The sequence below is a fragment of the Somniosus microcephalus genome, chromosome 8 (genome assembly GCF_052327205.1).
Source record: "Somniosus microcephalus isolate GS21.2 chromosome 8, FLI_Smic_1.0, whole genome shotgun sequence".
Taxonomy (NCBI): domain Eukaryota; kingdom Metazoa; phylum Chordata; class Chondrichthyes; order Squaliformes; family Somniosidae; genus Somniosus; species Somniosus microcephalus.
Window position 1 is genome coordinate 181,999,192 of NC_140994.1, and position 18,887 is coordinate 182,018,078.

Consider the following 18,887-nt stretch of genomic DNA (forward strand, 5'->3'; position numbering starts at 1 on the left):
AGTATGCATTGAAGTTCATATCCTGGGTTGGGGGATATGGGAGGAGCATAGGTGGGATAGCATCAATGGAACAGTTGTGGCTGAGTTGTCATCCTGGTTTATTTGTGTCCGATTGTTTAAAAGTTCTCTACATTGTCACCCGAGCTGTGGGGCTGTGTTTTTGTGGGCATCGCTGATGGCGCATGGGGAATCGGCAATGGTTGTGTTATGCAGTGTCTGGAGGGAGGCAGTGGGAGTTTTTTTTTTGCACATGCTCAGCTTGGAGTCGGGCAGTGTGGTTACCTGGCTCTAGTTGAAGGTTTTGATTGTGGTGTTCTTCCTGCAGGAGGCACTTATTTAGGGCAGAAGGTTAAACTGTCCTTTTAAGCTCTGTAGGACAGAATTTTTAATCTTGACCTTCAGCCAGCAGAATAACAATCCAAAACGGATAGAATTCTTGGAGGTAGGTGCATGGAGTCTTTGAGCTGATGTCTACAGTTGGGACAGCTTTCTCCTTGTTACAGGTACCTGCTTCAGTCTGCATTGCGGTGACTGTTCTTGCTAGTGATTCTGATTTCCACTGAGTTGCGTAGCTGCCAATGTGCTGGGGAGTCCAAATCTGGCAGATCAGCAGTGCACTGAGGGTGAGTGCTGCAGTGATTTAGCACTTGTCATTTTCCTTTGTTGTGGGTCTGGCTGAGGCAGCTAGAGCAGGCCTTTTAAATAGAGGCTGATGTAATGGTCCTTGGGTCTGCTAGCTTGGTATTCCATGTGGACAAGAGGGTGGGGGTGGCCAGAGAGATTGGCACCTTCTGAGCTACAGTTTCCTTGACTGGCGACTCCCGAGATGGCTTGTTTCCCTGCTGTTTGTTCTTCATTTCCATGAGAATTTAAAATTGGCACTGATTTGGCTGCTGACTCATTTCTTTCAAAGATTTATAAAATGTGCCTCAAAATTCACACGCACGTAAACAATTGGCTGATACTTTAAACTTATGGAACCTAGATTTGATTCTAGTACGGACTGAATGCAAGTCCTCTTTTGCAGGTTGTAATGGTGTCTTTTCACCAGGAACTGGTTGATACCAGTATCTGCTTTAGAGTGGTGTATGCTGGCCATCCCAGGCTATATTCCCAGCTTTGCTTGCTGACCTACAAATGCCAGAAAAATGTATTAGTGAGTCAACTGCCTTGTTGGCACTTAAAATATTAAAGATCAATCCCACTGCTTTTAAACTTGCTTTTAAAAAATGGCTTCATAACAGTTGCAGTTATACTGCTGTTGCTTTGCAAGCCAAGCAATGAAAAACTTACCACCTTTAAGTGGCATCTTACCAATTATCAACATTTGAATTGGCCTCCGATTTAAAGTCACTGTTGTGAATTTTGTATCCACAAATGTTTTTCAAGTCCTGTTGATGCATAACACATGGTATAACTGGCTCATTAGAGTACTGCTTTGATTATGCATGATTATTCGTAACATAGTTCCCAGTGGATGTAAGCTCACAGAGGAAAACTGTCATGGGTCATGTTTTCGGTGGCTTGGCAGCCAGATTTTGACCTGTTGAGAAGCACGCTGGCCATGTTTCAAAGATTAAGTTGTTCAACACGTCATTCTCAGTACTTGCAAAATCACCAGTCATCTCTACTAATAGCCAGCAATATTTTAAGGAAAGTTCCATGGAAAAACACACTTGGAATTATTTGCAGGAGATCTCCAGTTCAACATAATGGGAGAAAAATTCGGTATCGCCCCATTTGGGGCGCCATTATTGGCGGTGCGCAAAGATTATCGCCTCCGACAGCAAACTTGGCTTTTATCACCCCTGGAGGTGATTGGAGCGCTAAATCAGGTGCTTCACACCTGTCTTACAGCGCAAAGGCCGAGGAGCGAGGCGCTACCTCAGAGCGCTGGCGAAGCAAGGAAGGCTCGCTCGCGTTCTCTCTCTCTCTCTCTCTCTCTCTCTCTCTCTCTCTCTCTCTCTCAATGCGTGGTGCAAAAATGTCACCGACAAAAAAAGGCAGGAAGCGGTCACCTTTAAATAGCGCTCCCCTAGTCACTTTCTGACAACATAACGCTCCCCTCAACCTGTCGTTGCTAGCGGCAGGGGGCGCCACTCAATGTCTGGGGTGTTGCACACTCGCATGATGTCACAAACTGCCGGCGCAGGAGATCGTGGCGGTAGTGTTTAGCGCCGCCACAAAATGTCTAGTTAATTTCGCGAGCGGCCTCTAGTTGCTTTGCGCCCCACTTGGCACCCTCTTAAGGCGCTAACGGGAGGCGCAACCAACTGAATTTTCCCCCCAATGTTTGTACTTCATGTGGAATTAAACTTGGAACTTTTCTTTGGTTGAGAATGTATTTCTACTTACCGCTCCCTTAAACTGTGCTATGTACCGTTCCTGACTTACAAGGCAGTGAGTTGACATGCTCCAGTACTACTGCCACTAGGAGGAGCACAAGAATGGCCCAGAAAACTTTGCACAAGATTTTCCTCCCTGCCTGTGGGGAGAAGCAGTTTTTCAACAGTACAGTTATAATTTGGAAATTGTTGGTAAGAATTATATCACCCTTTTCCATGCCACAAATGTAGCTGCGGCACACTACCATCTAACTAACTAAATTTCTAATTTAAATGTAGCCCTCTTTTACAGTATAGTACTACAGGTACTGGATTTTTCACATCTAATCAACTATCATTAAAAAAAAAAAAGTTTTTAAACATATACCTCAAGGCCACTTACAGGAAATTGAATGTTCCCATTCATTTTAGTGGAACACTGGAACTTTTTTTTGACAAAACTGCCAGAATTTGGAACAAAGAAGTTTGGGGGGGGGGGAAAACAATTATTCACGATTTCCACTCAATTTAATGGTTTTAATTTAAGAATGCTCTAATCTACTCTTTATGGCTAAATACAGTAATATTTTTCCTCACATTCACTGGTATTTACTTTTGGGCTGCCAGTGAATAAATAATGCCCAAGATTAAGAATATGAATGTGTGTATGTTCAAAAATACAGTTCCCAAATGTGGTAGTGCAGCAGTGATGTATAGAGGATGGAACACCAGTAGAGGCAGCATTAGTGGATGGAGTTGCATGTTGCTGTTTAGAATAGCAGAATACCACTTAATCTCATCCTATTATATATATCTTGACATCTCCAAATCCTCAATATCTGACTTAGACATTACAATTTCTGGTTTTACTGTTCATCAAAAAGCAGGGTTCATTATTTAGAAAAATCTAGTACTTTAATTGTACGTAAGTATTATACAGACAAAATAATTATCCCCCTTTAAAATGGGGTGTAATTACTTTTTCAAATAATGGTTTGATTTGGAATATGTCTTGTGCTGGAAGATTTTTTAATATAGGGCACATCTTTTTTGAGCTGGTTGGACAGTACTTTCAAATGTTGCTGACATAGCTATGAATGTGCTATAGCAGCTTAAAGGGGAATTGTGCACTGGTTTTCTCTGTTGCACTTCTGATTTGGTTTGCAGTTTACTATGCTGATTAAATTGTCGAACAATGCTCAGAAATCTAATGAAATGTTAAACTGCATTTTATGGGATTTCTTAATTCTAAAGTTTAGAAGTTGATTGCATTTTCATGTTTGGGTAATTAACACCAACGCAATATACTTTTAAGTAATACAATAATATGGAATGAATAATCTAGTTCTTCTGTGGTGCAACTCTGCTCTGTTTCTACAGAAGAATTAGTTACCTTTTTTAAAGATGCTGAGAGGTTATTTTTCACCTTCACTGCATGGGCATAATCGGTTGCGATGTAAATTGGGCAGGTTTTACAATGGGCAGGTCCCCTCTGTCAGATTACCCCTCATGCGGTGACTGTGAATATTATCCCCTTTGTATTCACCCAAAGTATGCATATTTGGGTGTTCGGCAAGTTTATATAAGAAATTGTTGTCTCCATACATTTCTGTTCAATGGTACCTGCCAAAGTAAGTTTGAACTAAGTGCAAGATAAAAGTGGGAGGAAGCGGGCAGAAAATTGCTTGGAACATCCTAACTGCATTGGAAAAAGGATAACTGGAGCTTTCTCTGCATTGCTGAACAATTTGGTTAACAAGGTATTTTCAGTTATAATGCAGGGATGTAAGTGTGGTGGTTGAAATTAGATGCTTTCCATTGACGTGTATATCTTTGGAAAAGATAGGTGTTTTACATTGCAATGTTTTAATTTTTTCACTTGAGCATTCCAGATTTTAAGGTCTATTAAAGTATAACTTCAAAAATATAATTGTATCTTGATTATACACTCATCACTACTGAATATTAGTGTCTTATGAAGCTAGTTCTAGTTCATGTATTTTTGAACAAATTTATGTTGGAAATTCAAAAGCACTGAACTGTTACAGTTCACTATCAACTTGTTTCATACTTCCATAGTTGTGTGCACAAACGCACCCTCGCACGTACTGTTACTTGTTTTTTAATGTAGTGTTACTATGTGCTATATTAAACTTCATTTTTCTTTCAGGCTGGTCGAAAAGAAAGGGGTGATGCACTCAATGCTGCGATTGACAAAATGACTAAAAAGACAAGGGACTTGCGCAGACAGGTATGGTAAATTATGGAAGTAACTGTTAGAAAGGAGAAGTATTTCTTTACATTTAAATAGTGTCAACATGTAGATGCTTTTTAAAATAAAAACTTTCAGGAAAGTGGTGAGTTCATACTTGTGCACAAGACCAGGTGAAGTTACTTTAAATGAACTTACAATAACATAACTGAACCATGTTAACCAGATATCTGGGGATTCTGCTGTTAAAATCTTCGGTGGAATTTTTAAATGTATTGGCATGAGCTTAAAACTCCGTGGAGCCAATTTCCATCCTATCTGCCTGGCGGGAACCATTTTAGTGATGACCATCACATGGCAGCTCAGGCAACTGCTGAAAACAAGCATGCCCCTCATTAGTCCATGCAAATTGGGGTCCCATGATGCATGTAGGACCTCAATGTCATTTGTGTTGGTGCTCGGAACAGAAGCATATTAAAATAAGTTTATCCAAATCTGAGAGCGCTTGTCTTTATGCAGACATAAAATAAAACTAATGAAGGCTTCTACCTTAGTGTCTGTATCAAAAGTTGCCACAGTTAAGAGAATTATTTAAAAATAGATTAAGTACTAATGGTTATTTAAAACTACCCTGATTTCTGGGTTTAAATGTGTGTGTTTTTAACCTGTAATTTATAGGATATCCAGCATTGAAAATGGCCTGGTGCAGCACAGATGTCATGTCTATTGACTTTTGTTCTAAAATTGCTGCTTACACTAAATGTTAAACTAAAGCAAGTGAATGTGGTAGTAATTAATTTTGATGTCCACTAACAATGAAACACCAACAGCATGTAATATAATGGCCCAGAAATTAGGTTCGGGGGCTTGCCGCGCGTGCAAGCCCCCGATGTGCACTCACCCGGCGCGCCGACATTTGAAGCCCGGGCCTGCTTGGAATTCCTGTCACTGGCCCGGTTCAGATGTCGGCGCGATGTGCTTGCCTGATCCAGCGGCGTAGTTAGTGCGATATGCCGGCTGGGATCAGGTGAGCACTGTGCAGCCAATCAGGGGAGGGGAAACTTCATTCATGAGTTTGATAGTAAGAACTGTCAAACTCATAAAGTACGGGCGCCCAAAAGACTTGTTTAAATTTAAAAAATTTTAAAAATCCCAATAATTAAACTATAAATAACTTTAATTGTTTAAAATAGTTTTTTAATCAAATTTTTGAGAATTTTTTTTAAAAACCGGATCTAAAACTACACTTACCTTACTGTAAAATCCTTAACAATAAAGCTGTGGAAAAAAAGTTATAATTTTAAGTAATAGACCACTTACCTTAAAGAATGAAGTCTTTACGTCTCCATTTTACATTCGAAAAAAGGAGGCCCTTACACACACGCAAACCTGTGGGGGGGAAAAAAGGAATTTCAGCGCGCATGCGCAGACTCCTGCGCGCACGCGTTCGTCCTCTGAACCAAGGGGTTCAGAGGACAGGAAATGCCGGTTTCCTGCGCATAAGAACATAAGAAATAGGCCAATCGGCCCCTCGAGCCTGCTCTGCCATTCAATAAGATCATGGCTGATCTGATCCTAACCGCCAATCTACTATCACAGAACCATCTCCTGAATCTAACAGAATTGGACACATGAAATAGGAGCAGGATCAGGCTACACGGCCCCTGGGCCCGCTCCGCTACCCACAGGGCCATGACCGATCCGAACCTAGACTCCTGTCCAAATTCCTGCCCGCTCCCCGTAACCCTTTATTCCCTTTACTTCTAGGAAACTGTCTCTTTCTGTTAAATTTATGTAATGATGTAGCTTCTACAGCTTTTTGGGGCAGCATATTCCATGGACCTACCAGCCTCTGAGTGAAGTAGTTCCTCCTCATCTCAGTTTTGAAAGAGCAGCCCCTTATTCTAAGACTATGCCCCCTAGTTCTAGTTTCACCCATCATCGGGAACATCCTCCCCGCATCCACCCGATCCAACCCCTTCACAATCTTATGTTTCAATAAGATCGCCTCTCATTCTTCTGAACTCCAATGAGTAGAGTCCCAATCTACTCAACCTCTCCTCATATGTCCATCCCCTCATCCCCGGGATTAACCGAGTGAACCTTCTTTGTACTGACTCGAGAGCAAGTATGTCTTTTCTTAAGTATGGACACCAAAACTGTATGCAGTATTCCAGGTGCGGTCTCACCAACACCTTGTACAACTGAAGCAATACCTCCCTATTTTGATATTCTATCCCCCTAGCAATGAAAGCCAACATTCCATTGGCCTTCTTAATCACTTGCTGCACCTGCATACTAACCTTTTGAGTTTCGTGCACCAGGACCCCCAGATCCCTTTGTACTTCAGTACTTTCCAGTTTCTTGCCATTAAGATACTAACTTGCTCTACGATTTTTCCTGCCAAAGTGCATAACCTCACACTTTCCAGTATTGTATTCCATCTGCCAAATCTCTGCCCACTTACTTAGCCTGTCTATGTCCCCTTGCAGGTTTTTTATGTCCTCCTCACTCACTACTTTCCCTCCCATCTTAGTATCATCTGCAAACTTTGATATGTTACACTTGGTCCCCCTCCTCCAAATCGTTAATATAGATTGTAAAGAGTTGGGGACCCAGCACTGACCCCTGCGGAACACCACTAGTTACTGATTTCCAGTCCGAGAATGAACCATTTATCCCAACTCTCTGCCTTCTGTTAGATAGCCAATCCTCTATCCATGCCAGAATATTACCCCCAATCCTGTGATTTTTTTTTATCTTGAGCAATAATCTTTTGTGTGGCACCTTGTCAAATGCCTTTTGGAAGTCTAAATACACTACGTCCACTGGTTCCCCTTTATCCACCCTATATGTTACTTCCTCAAAGAACTCCAGCAAATTTGTCAAACATGACTTCCCCTTCATAAAACCATGCTGACTTTGTCCAATTAAATTATGATTATCCAAATGTCCTGTTACTGTCTCCTTAATAATGGACTCCAATATTTTACCTACCACAGATGTTAGGCTAACCGGTCTATAGTTTCCAGCCTTCTGTCGACTGCCCTTTTTTTAAATAAGGGCGTTACATTAGCAGTTTTCCAGTCTGCCGGGACCTTTGCTGAGTCCAGGGAGTTTTGGAAAATTATTACCAATGCATCCACAATCCCTACCGCCACTTCCCTCAAGACCCTAGGATGTAAGCCATCAGGTCCAGGTGATTTATCCGCCTTGAGTCCCATTATTTTACCGAGTACCACTGCCTTAGTGATTTTGATCATGTTTAGCTCCCCCCCCCCCCCCCCCCCCCCCCCTCCATAGCCCCCTGTTTGTCCAGTGTTGGGATATTCTTCGTGTCTTCTACTGTAAAGACTGATACAAAATATTCATTGTGTTTTTGCCATCTCCATATTTCCCACCATCAATTTGCCGGCCTCATCCTCTAAGGGACCAACATTTACTTTAGCCACCCTTTTTCTTTTTATATAACTATAAAAACTCTTACTATCTGTTTTTATATTTTTTGCTAATTTACTTTCATAATCTATCTTCCCTTTCTTAATCAATCTTTTTGTTATTTTTTGCTGTCTTTTAAAGTTTTCCCAATCTTCCATCCTCCCACTAGATTTGGCTACCTTATATGCCCTTGTTTTTAGTCGAATACTATCCTTAATTTCTTTACTTAGCCACGGATGGCTGTCTTTTCTTTGACACCCTTTTCTTCAGTGGAATATATATTTTTTGGAAGTTGTAAAATAACTCCTTAAATGTACACCTGATCATGTATCGTCTTACCCTTTAATCTATTTTCCCAATCCACTCTACTCAATTCCGCTCTCATACCTTCATAGTCTCCTTTATTCAAGCTTAGCACGCTTGTTTGAGAACCTTCTCACCCTCTAATTGAATATGGAATTCAACCATGTTATGGTCACTCATTCCAAGGGGATCCTTTACTAGGACATTTTTAATTAATCCTGTCTCGTTACACAGGACCAGATCTAAGGTTGCTTGCCCCCTGGTCGGTTCAGTTACATACTGCTCAAGAAACCCATCCCTAATAAACGCAATGAACTCATCCTCAAGGCAGCCCTGCCCAATTTGGTTTGTCCAATTAATATGATAGTTAAAATCCCCCATAATTATAGATGTTCCCTTATTACAAGCCTCAACTATTTCCTGATTGATACTCCGTCCAACCGAGTTGCAACTGTTCGGAGGCCTATAGACTACGCCCACTAGTGCTTTTTTCCCCTTATTATTCCTTACCTCCACCCAAACTGTTTCATTATCCTGATCTTTTGACCCAATATCATTTCTCTGTATTAGTGATTCCTTCCTTTATTAACACAGCCACCCCACCTCCCCTTCCTTCCTGCCTGTCCTCCCTGATCGTTAAATAACCTGGTATGTTTAATTCCCAGGCATTGTCACCCTGCAGCCATGTTTCTGTAATGGCCACAAGACCATACCCATATGTAGTTATTTGTGCCATTAACTCGTCTATTTTGTTACGAATGCTACGTGCATTCAGATAGAGAACTTTCAAAGATGTTTTGTGACACTTAGTTCCTGCTTTTGCCCTTTTTATTACCTTACCTTTTACTCCATACTTTCTGCCCCTTCCTGACACGCTCTGGTTTTTAATTTCCCCATTGCTACCTAAGTCTATGACCTTCTCTGTTGTCATTTTTATTATTTGCTCTCTAGGAACCTCCCCCCCCCCCCCCCCTCCCCCCTCCCACTAGTTAGTTTATAGCCCTCTACAACCCTAGTTATATGATCTGCCAGGACTCTAGTCCCAGCACTGGCCAAGTGAAGCCCGTCCCACTGGAACAGCTCCCTCCTGCCCCAGTACTGGTGCCAGTGTCCCAGGAAGCAAAACCCATTTCTCCCACACCAGTCTTTGAGCCACGCATTTAACTCTAATTTTATTTGTCCTAGCCAAATTTGCTCGTGGCTCAAGTAATAATCCAGAGATTATTACCCTTGAGGTTCTGTTTTTTAATTTGACCCCTAGCTGCTCATACTCCTTTAACAGAACCGGCTTCCTAGTCCTATATACGTTGTTTGTACCAACATGGACCACGACAACTAGATCCACCCCCTCCCACTGCAAGTTTCTTTCCAGCCCAGAGGAGATGGCCTTAACCCTGCCACCGGGTAGGCAACACAGCCTTCGGGACTCTCGCTCTCGGCTGCAGAGAACTCTATCTATCCCCCTAATAATACTATCCCCTACCACTACAACATTTCTATTTACTCCCCCCTCTTGAATGGCCCCCCGTTCCACGGTGCTGTGGCCAGGTTGCTCATCCTCCCTGCAGTCCCTGCTCTTGTCCCCACAGGGAGTAAGAACCTCGAACCTGTTCGTCAAGAGCAAGGGCTGCGGATCCTCCAGCTCTACCTCCTGGATCCCCGTACCTGCCTCACTCGTAGTCACACCGTCCTGTCCCTGACCATGGGCTACATCTGAATTACTTAACTTCATAGGTGTGACCACCTCCTGAAACAGAGTCCAGGTATTTCTCCCCCTCCCTGATGTGTCGCAGTGTCTGAAGCTCAGACTCCAGCTCATCAACACGGAGCTGGAGTTCCTGTAGCAGCAGACACTTGTCACAGACGTAATCACAGTGAGCCTCAATGGGGTTCACCGGCTCCCACATCTCGCATCAGTAACACATCACCTGCTCCATTCTATGTAATTAATTACATTTCTTATTGTTAGTTATGGACACCCTCTGCCTGATTTTAGATGCTGGTATCCCCTTTAATTAATTGGATTTAAATTAAATCAATCCCTCTAGTTACCAGTTAAATGGTTTCCCAACAGTCACTCTGCACCAGAAAGGCCTCGGTACACCACAGCAACCTTAAAAACTATAAACCACATACTTAAAGTTTTAAAACGAGAGAGATACTCCAACCAATCACCTACCTGTTTTGTGGTGACATCACACCTTGAATACTTTTTACCCCTCCTTGCTTGAGATTGGTACACCTACCTGAGCCTCTGGGGACTCTTGTAGTCGCTCTGCCGCGCTGCTCCGCCTCCACCCGCTGCCGATGCCGCACTGAGGCCTACCTGAGCCTCTGGGGCCTCTTGTAGCCGCGCTGCTCCACCTCCACCCGCTGCCGATGCGCTGTGCATGCTGAAATCCGGCACTTCCAACGGGCCCACGCGTGAGTACCCCGTCCGTACTCGCGTTGGGACTGGAATTACTGGCCCAATATGGCAGTAGTACCACCTAAGTACACGTTCAAAAAGCGGGTTGTGGTTAGAGAATGGTCAGCTATTCAAATTGATATTAGTGTATTGTCTACAGTTGGAAGACTTCTGGCTAGTTTAATTTAAACAACTTTTAATTTAAACCGTCTTTTAAAGAAAATGTACAATTCAGAACATTAAGTCGAGCTGCTTTTGTATTGCTGTGATTTTTCAAAATCTGTACAGACTTTTTATAGAGCAATTAAAATCGATTAGAAGCAACATTTGTTATCTCTGATCGTAATGTGATTTTAAACAGATATGTATGTTGACAGTTAAATTCCTATGCTTGGAAACTTTAATGAATGATAAACCTGAAAACTGTTTCTGTTTGAGATAAAAATTGAATACTGCAACTGTTATTGGTCCTCTTTATCCATTTTCTGTTATGCGGTGCTAAAGGTTAATTACATTATAGAATAATGTGCTTTAATTATTTGACTAACTTAATCAGCTTGGATATTGAATTGAGTACAGCTCAACTGTTTTAGAAATGACAGTGGAACCAATGGTTCGTTACTCCAATTGCAATACTGCTTATTTTAAAGAGATCAACTTTATTTCTAAAATCAAATATACCACTACCCAGTACTGAAAAGAGAATGTTCAAAATGGTGCTGTAGTCCACATTGAAGAGATGACTGCCTTCTGTCTACTTGTTATAAGGGTCCTGAGAGAAATTAATTTGGGTAGTCTCAATCCAGTTCCTAGTGGGCATGGGTTCACAGCACAAAATTGCCTCTAATTCAGCAGTAAATTGGCAGCCTAACTCAAATCAGTACAAAGTGGTGACAAAACGTCATTTGCTGCTGGAGGGACTGATCTCCTGAGATTGAGGCTGAGGCGTACCATCTGGGCCTGGTGACTTTTCTACTTTCTGTCCTATTAACTTTTAATATCCTTTTGAATGTTTATCTCCTATAGTGGCTCTTCCTCATCATACTCTTGTAATCCCCTTTTTTCTCTCAAATCTGAAACGGAAGGATTGGGCAGAGTAGATTTAATACTGATGATGGCTGCCTGAAAAGTGTTCCTATTCCCTACCATTAAACATCTCTCTGATCATAAAAGTCACAAAAAATGTAGAAGCCATGCTGCATATAGTCGCAATAATAAAATTGGAGCCATTCAAGAATCAAAAGGATTAAAATTATTGATCATTGGAAGAATTATATAGCTGCTATATTGTTAATGACATTTAAATACCAACTTGATTTAGTTTTTCTGAAAGATACTACGTACTTGGATGTTCTAGAATCATCGAAATTACAGCAGAGAAGGAGGCCCTAATAAAGCATTCCATGTTCTAAAAACCTCTTTGTGAAAAAAGTTTCTTGCAACCATCCCTTCATTCTTCTGATCAATTTGCAAACCAATGGAAATAATTTCACCATTTACCCTCTCCAAAAGTTAACAGTTTTGAAAACCTAAGTACATGGACAGCAGAGGAGAACAAGACGAGGGAGAATATGAAGAAGTTTATATAAAAAAATATTAGGAAGGCAAAGAGGAACTATGAAATTAAATTATCAAGGAACATAAAACAAAATAGTAAAATATTCTACATGCCCATACTTTAAAAAAAAAAAGGAAAGTGGAGATGGAAATAGAGCCACTAAGGGGCATTTAGGATTAAAAAAAACACAGGCAGTGATAGTGAAGTGGCAGAAATATTAATTATTTTGCTTCAGTATTTAATTGGGAGATGGATCAAGTGGACATGACATTGGAAGATGAGATTAGAAATGATGTAACCACATTTAAAATAAAAAAATAAATATTAAGTAAACTAATCAAACTCCGGATAAATCCCCTGGATTGCATCTGTATATTCTAAAAGGATCCAGGGAAGAAATAGCAGAGGCTCTTTTACACATATTTAATAATTCATTAGAAAAAGCTGTACTGCCAGAGGACTGGCGGATAGCTAACGTTATACTTATATTTCAGAAGGGAGATAGAACCTGTCCCAGGAGCTATAGACCAGTCAGCTTAACATCGTAGTAGGAAAAATAATGGCATCCCTACTAAAGGAAAAAATAGAGAAATATTTAGAAACCAAAAGTAATATACTGAATAGTCGACGTGGATTTCAAAAGGGAAAGTCTTGCTTGACCAACCTCATTGAATTCTTTGATGAAGTAACACAGTAGAAGGCAAGGCATTCCTGATCTGGAAACAGCAACAGGACTCGAGAGCCAAAAAGCAGCTCTACAGAAGCCTGAAGGCCGAGGCCCAACAAAAAACTCGCGACCTAAAGAACAGATGGTGGGTGGAGAAAGCACAGGAGATCCAGCAGCTAGCCGACGACCACGACGTGCGTGGATTCTTTAGCGCAGTCAAGACCATCTACAGCCCAAGCACCCAAGGCCCTTCCCCACTGCGAGCCAAGAATGGAGAGGTACTCATCAAGGACAGAGGCAGTCAGTGCCTGCTGGAAGGAGCACTTCGAAGATCTCCTTAACCCTGACTGTCTTCGACACGAGTGTCCTCAACTCCATCCCACAGCATGCCACCCGCCACCATCTCAGCACAACCCCAGCCCGGCATGAGGTTGAATAGGCCATCCGACAACTGAAGAACGACAAGGCCTCAGGAGCAGATGGAATCCCCGCCGAGGCGCTAAAGCATAGCGGAGAAGCACTATTGGCGCGAATTCATGAACTCATTTCTCTTATCTGGAAGGAGGAGAGCATGCCAGGGGATCTCGGACGCCGTTACTGTGACCATCTTCAAGAAAGGTGACAAGTCCAATTACGGTAATTAGAGGCGTTTTCCTGCTGTCTGCCACAGGGAAAGTCATTGCAAGAATCCTCCTCAATCGCTTTCTCCCAGTGGCCGAAGAGCTCCTCCCAGAGTCGCAATGTGGATTCCGCCCACTAAGGGGCACAATGGACATGGTTTTCACCGCACGTCAATTACAAGAGAAATGCAGGGAACAGCAACCGCTGTACATGGCTGCCTTTGATCTCAAAGGCCTTCAACACTCAACCGTGAGGGATTATGGAGTGTCCTCCTCAAATTCGGCTGCCCTCAAAAGTTCCACTATCCTCCGCCTGCTTCACGACGACATGCAAGCAATGATCCTGACCAACGGTTCCACCACAGACCCAATTCACGTATGAACCGGGGTCAAGCAAGGCTGTGTCATCGCACCAACGCTCTTCTCGATCTTCCTTGCTGCAATGCTCCATCTCCCCTTCAGTAAGCTCCCCACTGGAGTGGAGCTAATTTACAGAACAAACAGGAAACTGTTCAACCTCCATTGTCTCCAGTGCAGATCCAAGGTCGTCACATACTCTGTCATCGAATTACAGTATGCAGACGGCGCCTGCGTCTGCGCTCAGAGGTCAAACTGCAAACCATCGTCAACACCTTCACCGACGTGTACGAGAGCATAGGCCTTACACTAAACATCCATAAGACAAAGGTCATCTACCAACCTGCCCCCGCCACACAGTACTGTCCCCCGATTATCAATATCCACGACAAGGCCCTTGGACAACGAGAACCATTTCCCATACCTCGGGAGCCTACCGTCAACAAGGGCAGACGTCGATGACTAAGTCCAACACCGCCTTCAGTGTGCCAGTGCAGCCTTCGGTCGCCTGAGGAAGTGTGTTTGAAGACCAGGACCTCAAACCTGGCACTAAGCTCATGTTCTACAGAGCAGCAGTGATACCCGCCCTGCTGTATGCCTCAGACATGGACTATGTACAGCAGGCACCTCAAAGCACTGGAGAGGTACCACCAACGCTGCCTCTGCAAGATCCTGCAAATCCATTGGCAGGATAGGCGCACCAACGTCTGTGTTCTTGCTCAGGCCAACATCCCCAGCATCGAAGCTTTGTCCACCCTCGATCAGCTCCGATGGACGGGTCACATTGTCTGCGTGCCCGATATGAGACTCCCAAAACAAGTGCTCTACTCGGAGCTCTGCCACGGCAAGAGAGCCCCAGGTGGGCAGAGGAAATGCTTCAAGGATACCCTCAAAGCCTCCTTGGAAAAAGTGTAACATCCCCACCGACACCTGGGAATCCCTGGCCCAAGATTGCACAAAGTGGAGGAGAAGCATCCGGGAAGGCGCCGAGCACCTCGAGTCTCTTTGCCGGGAGCAAGCGGAAGCCCAGTGCAGGCAGCGCAAGGAGCGCACCTCAACCCAAGCACCCTACCCACCCGCCCCTTCAACCACCGTCTGCCCCACCTGTGACCGGACTGTAGGTCCCGCATTGGACTCATCAGTCACCTGTGAACTCATTTTTAATGTGGAAGCAAGTCATCCTCGGTTCCGAGGGACTGCCTAAGAAGAGAAGGGTAATGCAGTAGCTGTACTCCCAGATCCCTTTGTTCCTCTACCTCATTTAGGAGTAGTTGAAGTGAATAGTATGGATGCATTTAAGGGGAGGCTAGATAAGCATATGAGGAGAAGGGAATAGAGGGTTATGCTGCTAGAGTTAGATGTGGGAGGAGGCTCGACTGGAGCATAAATGCATGGACTAGTTGGGCCAAAAGGTCTGTTTCTGTGCTGTATATGCTATGTAATTCCCATTATCTTTCTCTTCCAGTAAAGAGAGCCTCCAATTTTCAAGCCTTTCTGATATTTTAATGAATCTTTGCTACACACTTTGTGACTATTATACTTCCTCTAAGACGGGACACACTATTCTGACTGTTCTTGCAATTCCTTGTACAAATTCAACATCTCTTCCTTGCTTATATTCACTGCTGTCGCATTTTGGGATTTTTGCCTATTTGGCCACAGAACAATTTTGTCTCGTTTATATTAAAATATTACTAGAAGTTAAATGAAGCTCGCGAGAGATTAATCTCTGAGCAGGCATGTGCTGGACACCCAGATTAGATCTAGACGGACCATCTGAAGTGATGTTTCCTGCATACCACTTTGCACTTGAGACAATGAAAGTTAATTTTAGACACTGCAGTAAACACACCTATTATGTTTGGATGGTCCCATTCATTGAAGCCCAGCAGGGGTTAGCTTTTTATTCATTCATGGGATGTGGGTGTCGCTGGCAAGGCCAGCATTTATTGCCTATGCCCAATTGTACTTGAGAAGGTGGTGGTGAGCCACCTTCTTGAACCACTGCAGTCCGTGAGATGAAGGTCCTCCCACAGTGCTGTTAGGAAGGGAGTTCCAGGATTTTTACCCAGTGACGATGAAGGAACAGCAATATATTTCCAAGTCAGGATAGTGTGTAACTTGGAGGGGAACTTCCCTGTTCCCATGCTCCTGCTGCCCTTGTCCTTTTAGGTGATAGAGGTTATGAGTTTGGGATGTGCTGTTGAAGAAGCCTTGGCAAGTTGCTGCAGTGCATCTTGTAGCTGGTGCACACTGCAGCCACGGTGTGCCGGTGGTGGAGGGAGTGAATGTTGAAGGTGGTGGATGGGGTGCCAATCAAGCGGGCTGCTTTGGCCTGGATGGTGTTGAGCTTCTTGAATGTTGTTGGAGCTACACTCATCCAGGCAAGTGGAGAGTATTCATCACACTCCTGACTTGTGCCTTTTATAGATGGTGGAAAGGCTTTGGGAAGTCTGGAGGTGAGTCACTCGCCGCAGAATACCCAGCCTCTTGACCTGCTCTTGTAGCCACAGTATTTATGTGGCTGGTCCAGTTAAGTTTCTGGTCATTGGTGACCTCCAGGATGATGTTGGGGGATTCGGCGATGGTAATGCTGTTGAATGTCAAAGGGCGGTGGTTAGACTTTTTCTTGTTGAAGATTGTCATTTGCGTCACTCAAGTGCCAGGCAGTGTTACTTGCCACTTAACAGCCCAAACCTGAATGTTGTCTAGGTCTTGCTGCATGCAGGCGCGGAATGCTTCATTATCTGAGAAGTTGCTGTCAAGTAACCCTCAGCTAGGAAGACCGCAGCCAACTTGTTTGGCTATTCAACTGACCAATCCTGAGATATGGAGAGCTGGGAGTGGGTTAGAGGTCAAGCCTTGGAAATCCTATCTGTCTAAGGGACAAATAAATACATAGTTTGAAGGAACAATTTGCATAATCAGGTAGGGAAGCCTGACCTAAAGAAAGTTCTCTAAGTATAGTTCAAATTAGATTTGGTAAGACTGCTAGTCAAGAAAAGTATTTTGCCCCCAAGCAGGAACATTTGTGTTTTTCCATATTGCATGGAAATAAGTTATAATTCACTTACTCACTACTCTCTTCATTCACCTATTATATGGAAAAATAAATTTGCTTACTGACTTTGTATTTGCCCTCATCACACTGAAGTGTTTCTGCTATCTTCCGAAAGGCAGTTTGATAAACACGAGCTGGCACATGAGATTACAGTACAGGAAACTCTTCGGTATCCGGCACCAACGGTTCTGAGATGGTGCCGGTTGATTAAAAATTCCGGATGACGGAGAGGGTTATCTACCGAGGCTATTTTTAACAAACAAAAATAAAAAAATCAAGAAATGTGCAGTATACAGTAATTGGGTACTCACCTACAGAATGTTGTGTTAAATGGATGGTGGAAGATGCTCGATTAAGTACAGTACTGCCAGTGGAGGGTAATCATAACTCTTTAATTACTTAACAGTAAAACAAAACTTATACAGTAAACAACTGTATACAGCGCGGGAGAGTCAGACTCCTGTTATTGAGGTGTTCGGACTTCCGATAGCGCCAAGGAGCCAAGTAGTGGCAGTTTGGAGAACTACCCCCACTGACTAACTCGGCCACCAGCGGAGACTCTGACTTGGACTAGGCAACATTTCCGGTTATTGAGGTGTTTTTTTCGGAGTATGAATTTTGCCGGTTAATAGAGAAATCCGGATATTTAGGTGCCGCTTAAACGAGAGTTTCCTGTATCTTGCTCACAATAGATAGAAAGAATTTGCATTCATATAGTGCCTTTCACAACTGCCAAATATTTTGAATATGTATCCACATTCTCCTTGGGTACTCCTACCATTACACTTCAAATTTCATTCAAAAACTGACATACCTATTGGTGATCTCTACCATTCCTTTATTCTCAAGTCTTTCACCCCTTTGACTATCCTTTGACCTTTTTTAGGTGCTTATGAAAGCCCTTATTATTTTCTGTTATGTTGATTGCCAGTTTTTTTTCATGCTGCCTTCCTAATTTCCATTTTTGCTTTTCTTCTAATCTACCTAATTTAGTGCTGGTCACTATTTCCCAAGTTCTCTTTACCATCACATTTCTTATTTGTCCTATTCTGTGAACAGAACCAAATCCAGCACTGCATCCTACCTTGTTAGACATGCAATATACTGATTAAGGAATCAGCCTGCATGTACTTTAAAACTTCCTCCCCATTTTTATACACTCATATTTGTTTTATCTCAGTCTACCTTATGATGGTTAAAATTGCATGATTATAATTCGGTTACTGCTGCAAATATATCTCAAATTTTGTTCTCAATTTCTTTTCCACTATTTGGTCATCTGCAAGGTCCTCTCAATATGGTAACTGATCTCTTAAAATTTCTTAACTCAATCCATATGGACCTTAAACACCGCCATTCTTAAACATTTTTCCTTGCTGTGGCTGTAATTTTGTCCTAAATTAACAATGCCATGACTCGTCTTTTTTTTCACTTCCCTGCCTCTCCTGAAAATATTATAGCCAGAAATATTTAGATACCAGCCAAATTTCTTTCAAGACTAAACATTGTATACCTCTAATTCCCTGGCTTTTTCTAATGCTTTACGTATTCACATTACATTGTAGCTTCTATTTTAAATATATAAATACATTTGACTTGCAGTGAGGATAAACCATACAGTATGCAGTTGCTTGTATGTTTGAAAGTAGAAGCAACTGTTACAAGTGGAACGTGTAGGTCTTTAGGGAAGGTACATGGCAGATCTGCTCCCTAAATCTTCCATATAATTACAGTTTGTGTGACAGTGGCTATTTCTCTTGACTGTTGCTAGTGTGCACTGTGGAAGGTCCATGAGTATCATGCGTTTGCTTTTAGTTTTTCACTGAAATGTGGCAGGAAGTCATTGAATTCTCAGTCGCTTAGGAAACATAATAGATGTACTGTGGCTAGAATAAAGGCCAGCCTCACTGGATGAAACTCCTGGCCAGAACTGATGAGGA

At 42.7% G+C, this 18,887-nt stretch overlaps 1 protein-coding gene across 4 annotated transcripts in view; it reads left to right on the plus strand.

Annotated features, from left to right (window-relative positions):
- ctnna1 (catenin (cadherin-associated protein), alpha 1) overlaps nucleotides 1-18,887 on the plus strand; it is a 196,076-nt gene that overhangs the window by 125,523 nt on the left and 51,666 nt on the right. For all 4 annotated transcript variants that reach the window (XM_085995420.1, XM_085995419.1, XM_085995422.1 and 1 more), the window contains one exon: nucleotides 4,495-4,575. In XM_085995420.1, coding sequence (XP_085851546.1) covers nucleotides 4,495-4,575 — 81 coding nt within the window. The remainder of the gene's footprint in view (nucleotides 1-4,494; nucleotides 4,576-18,887) is intronic.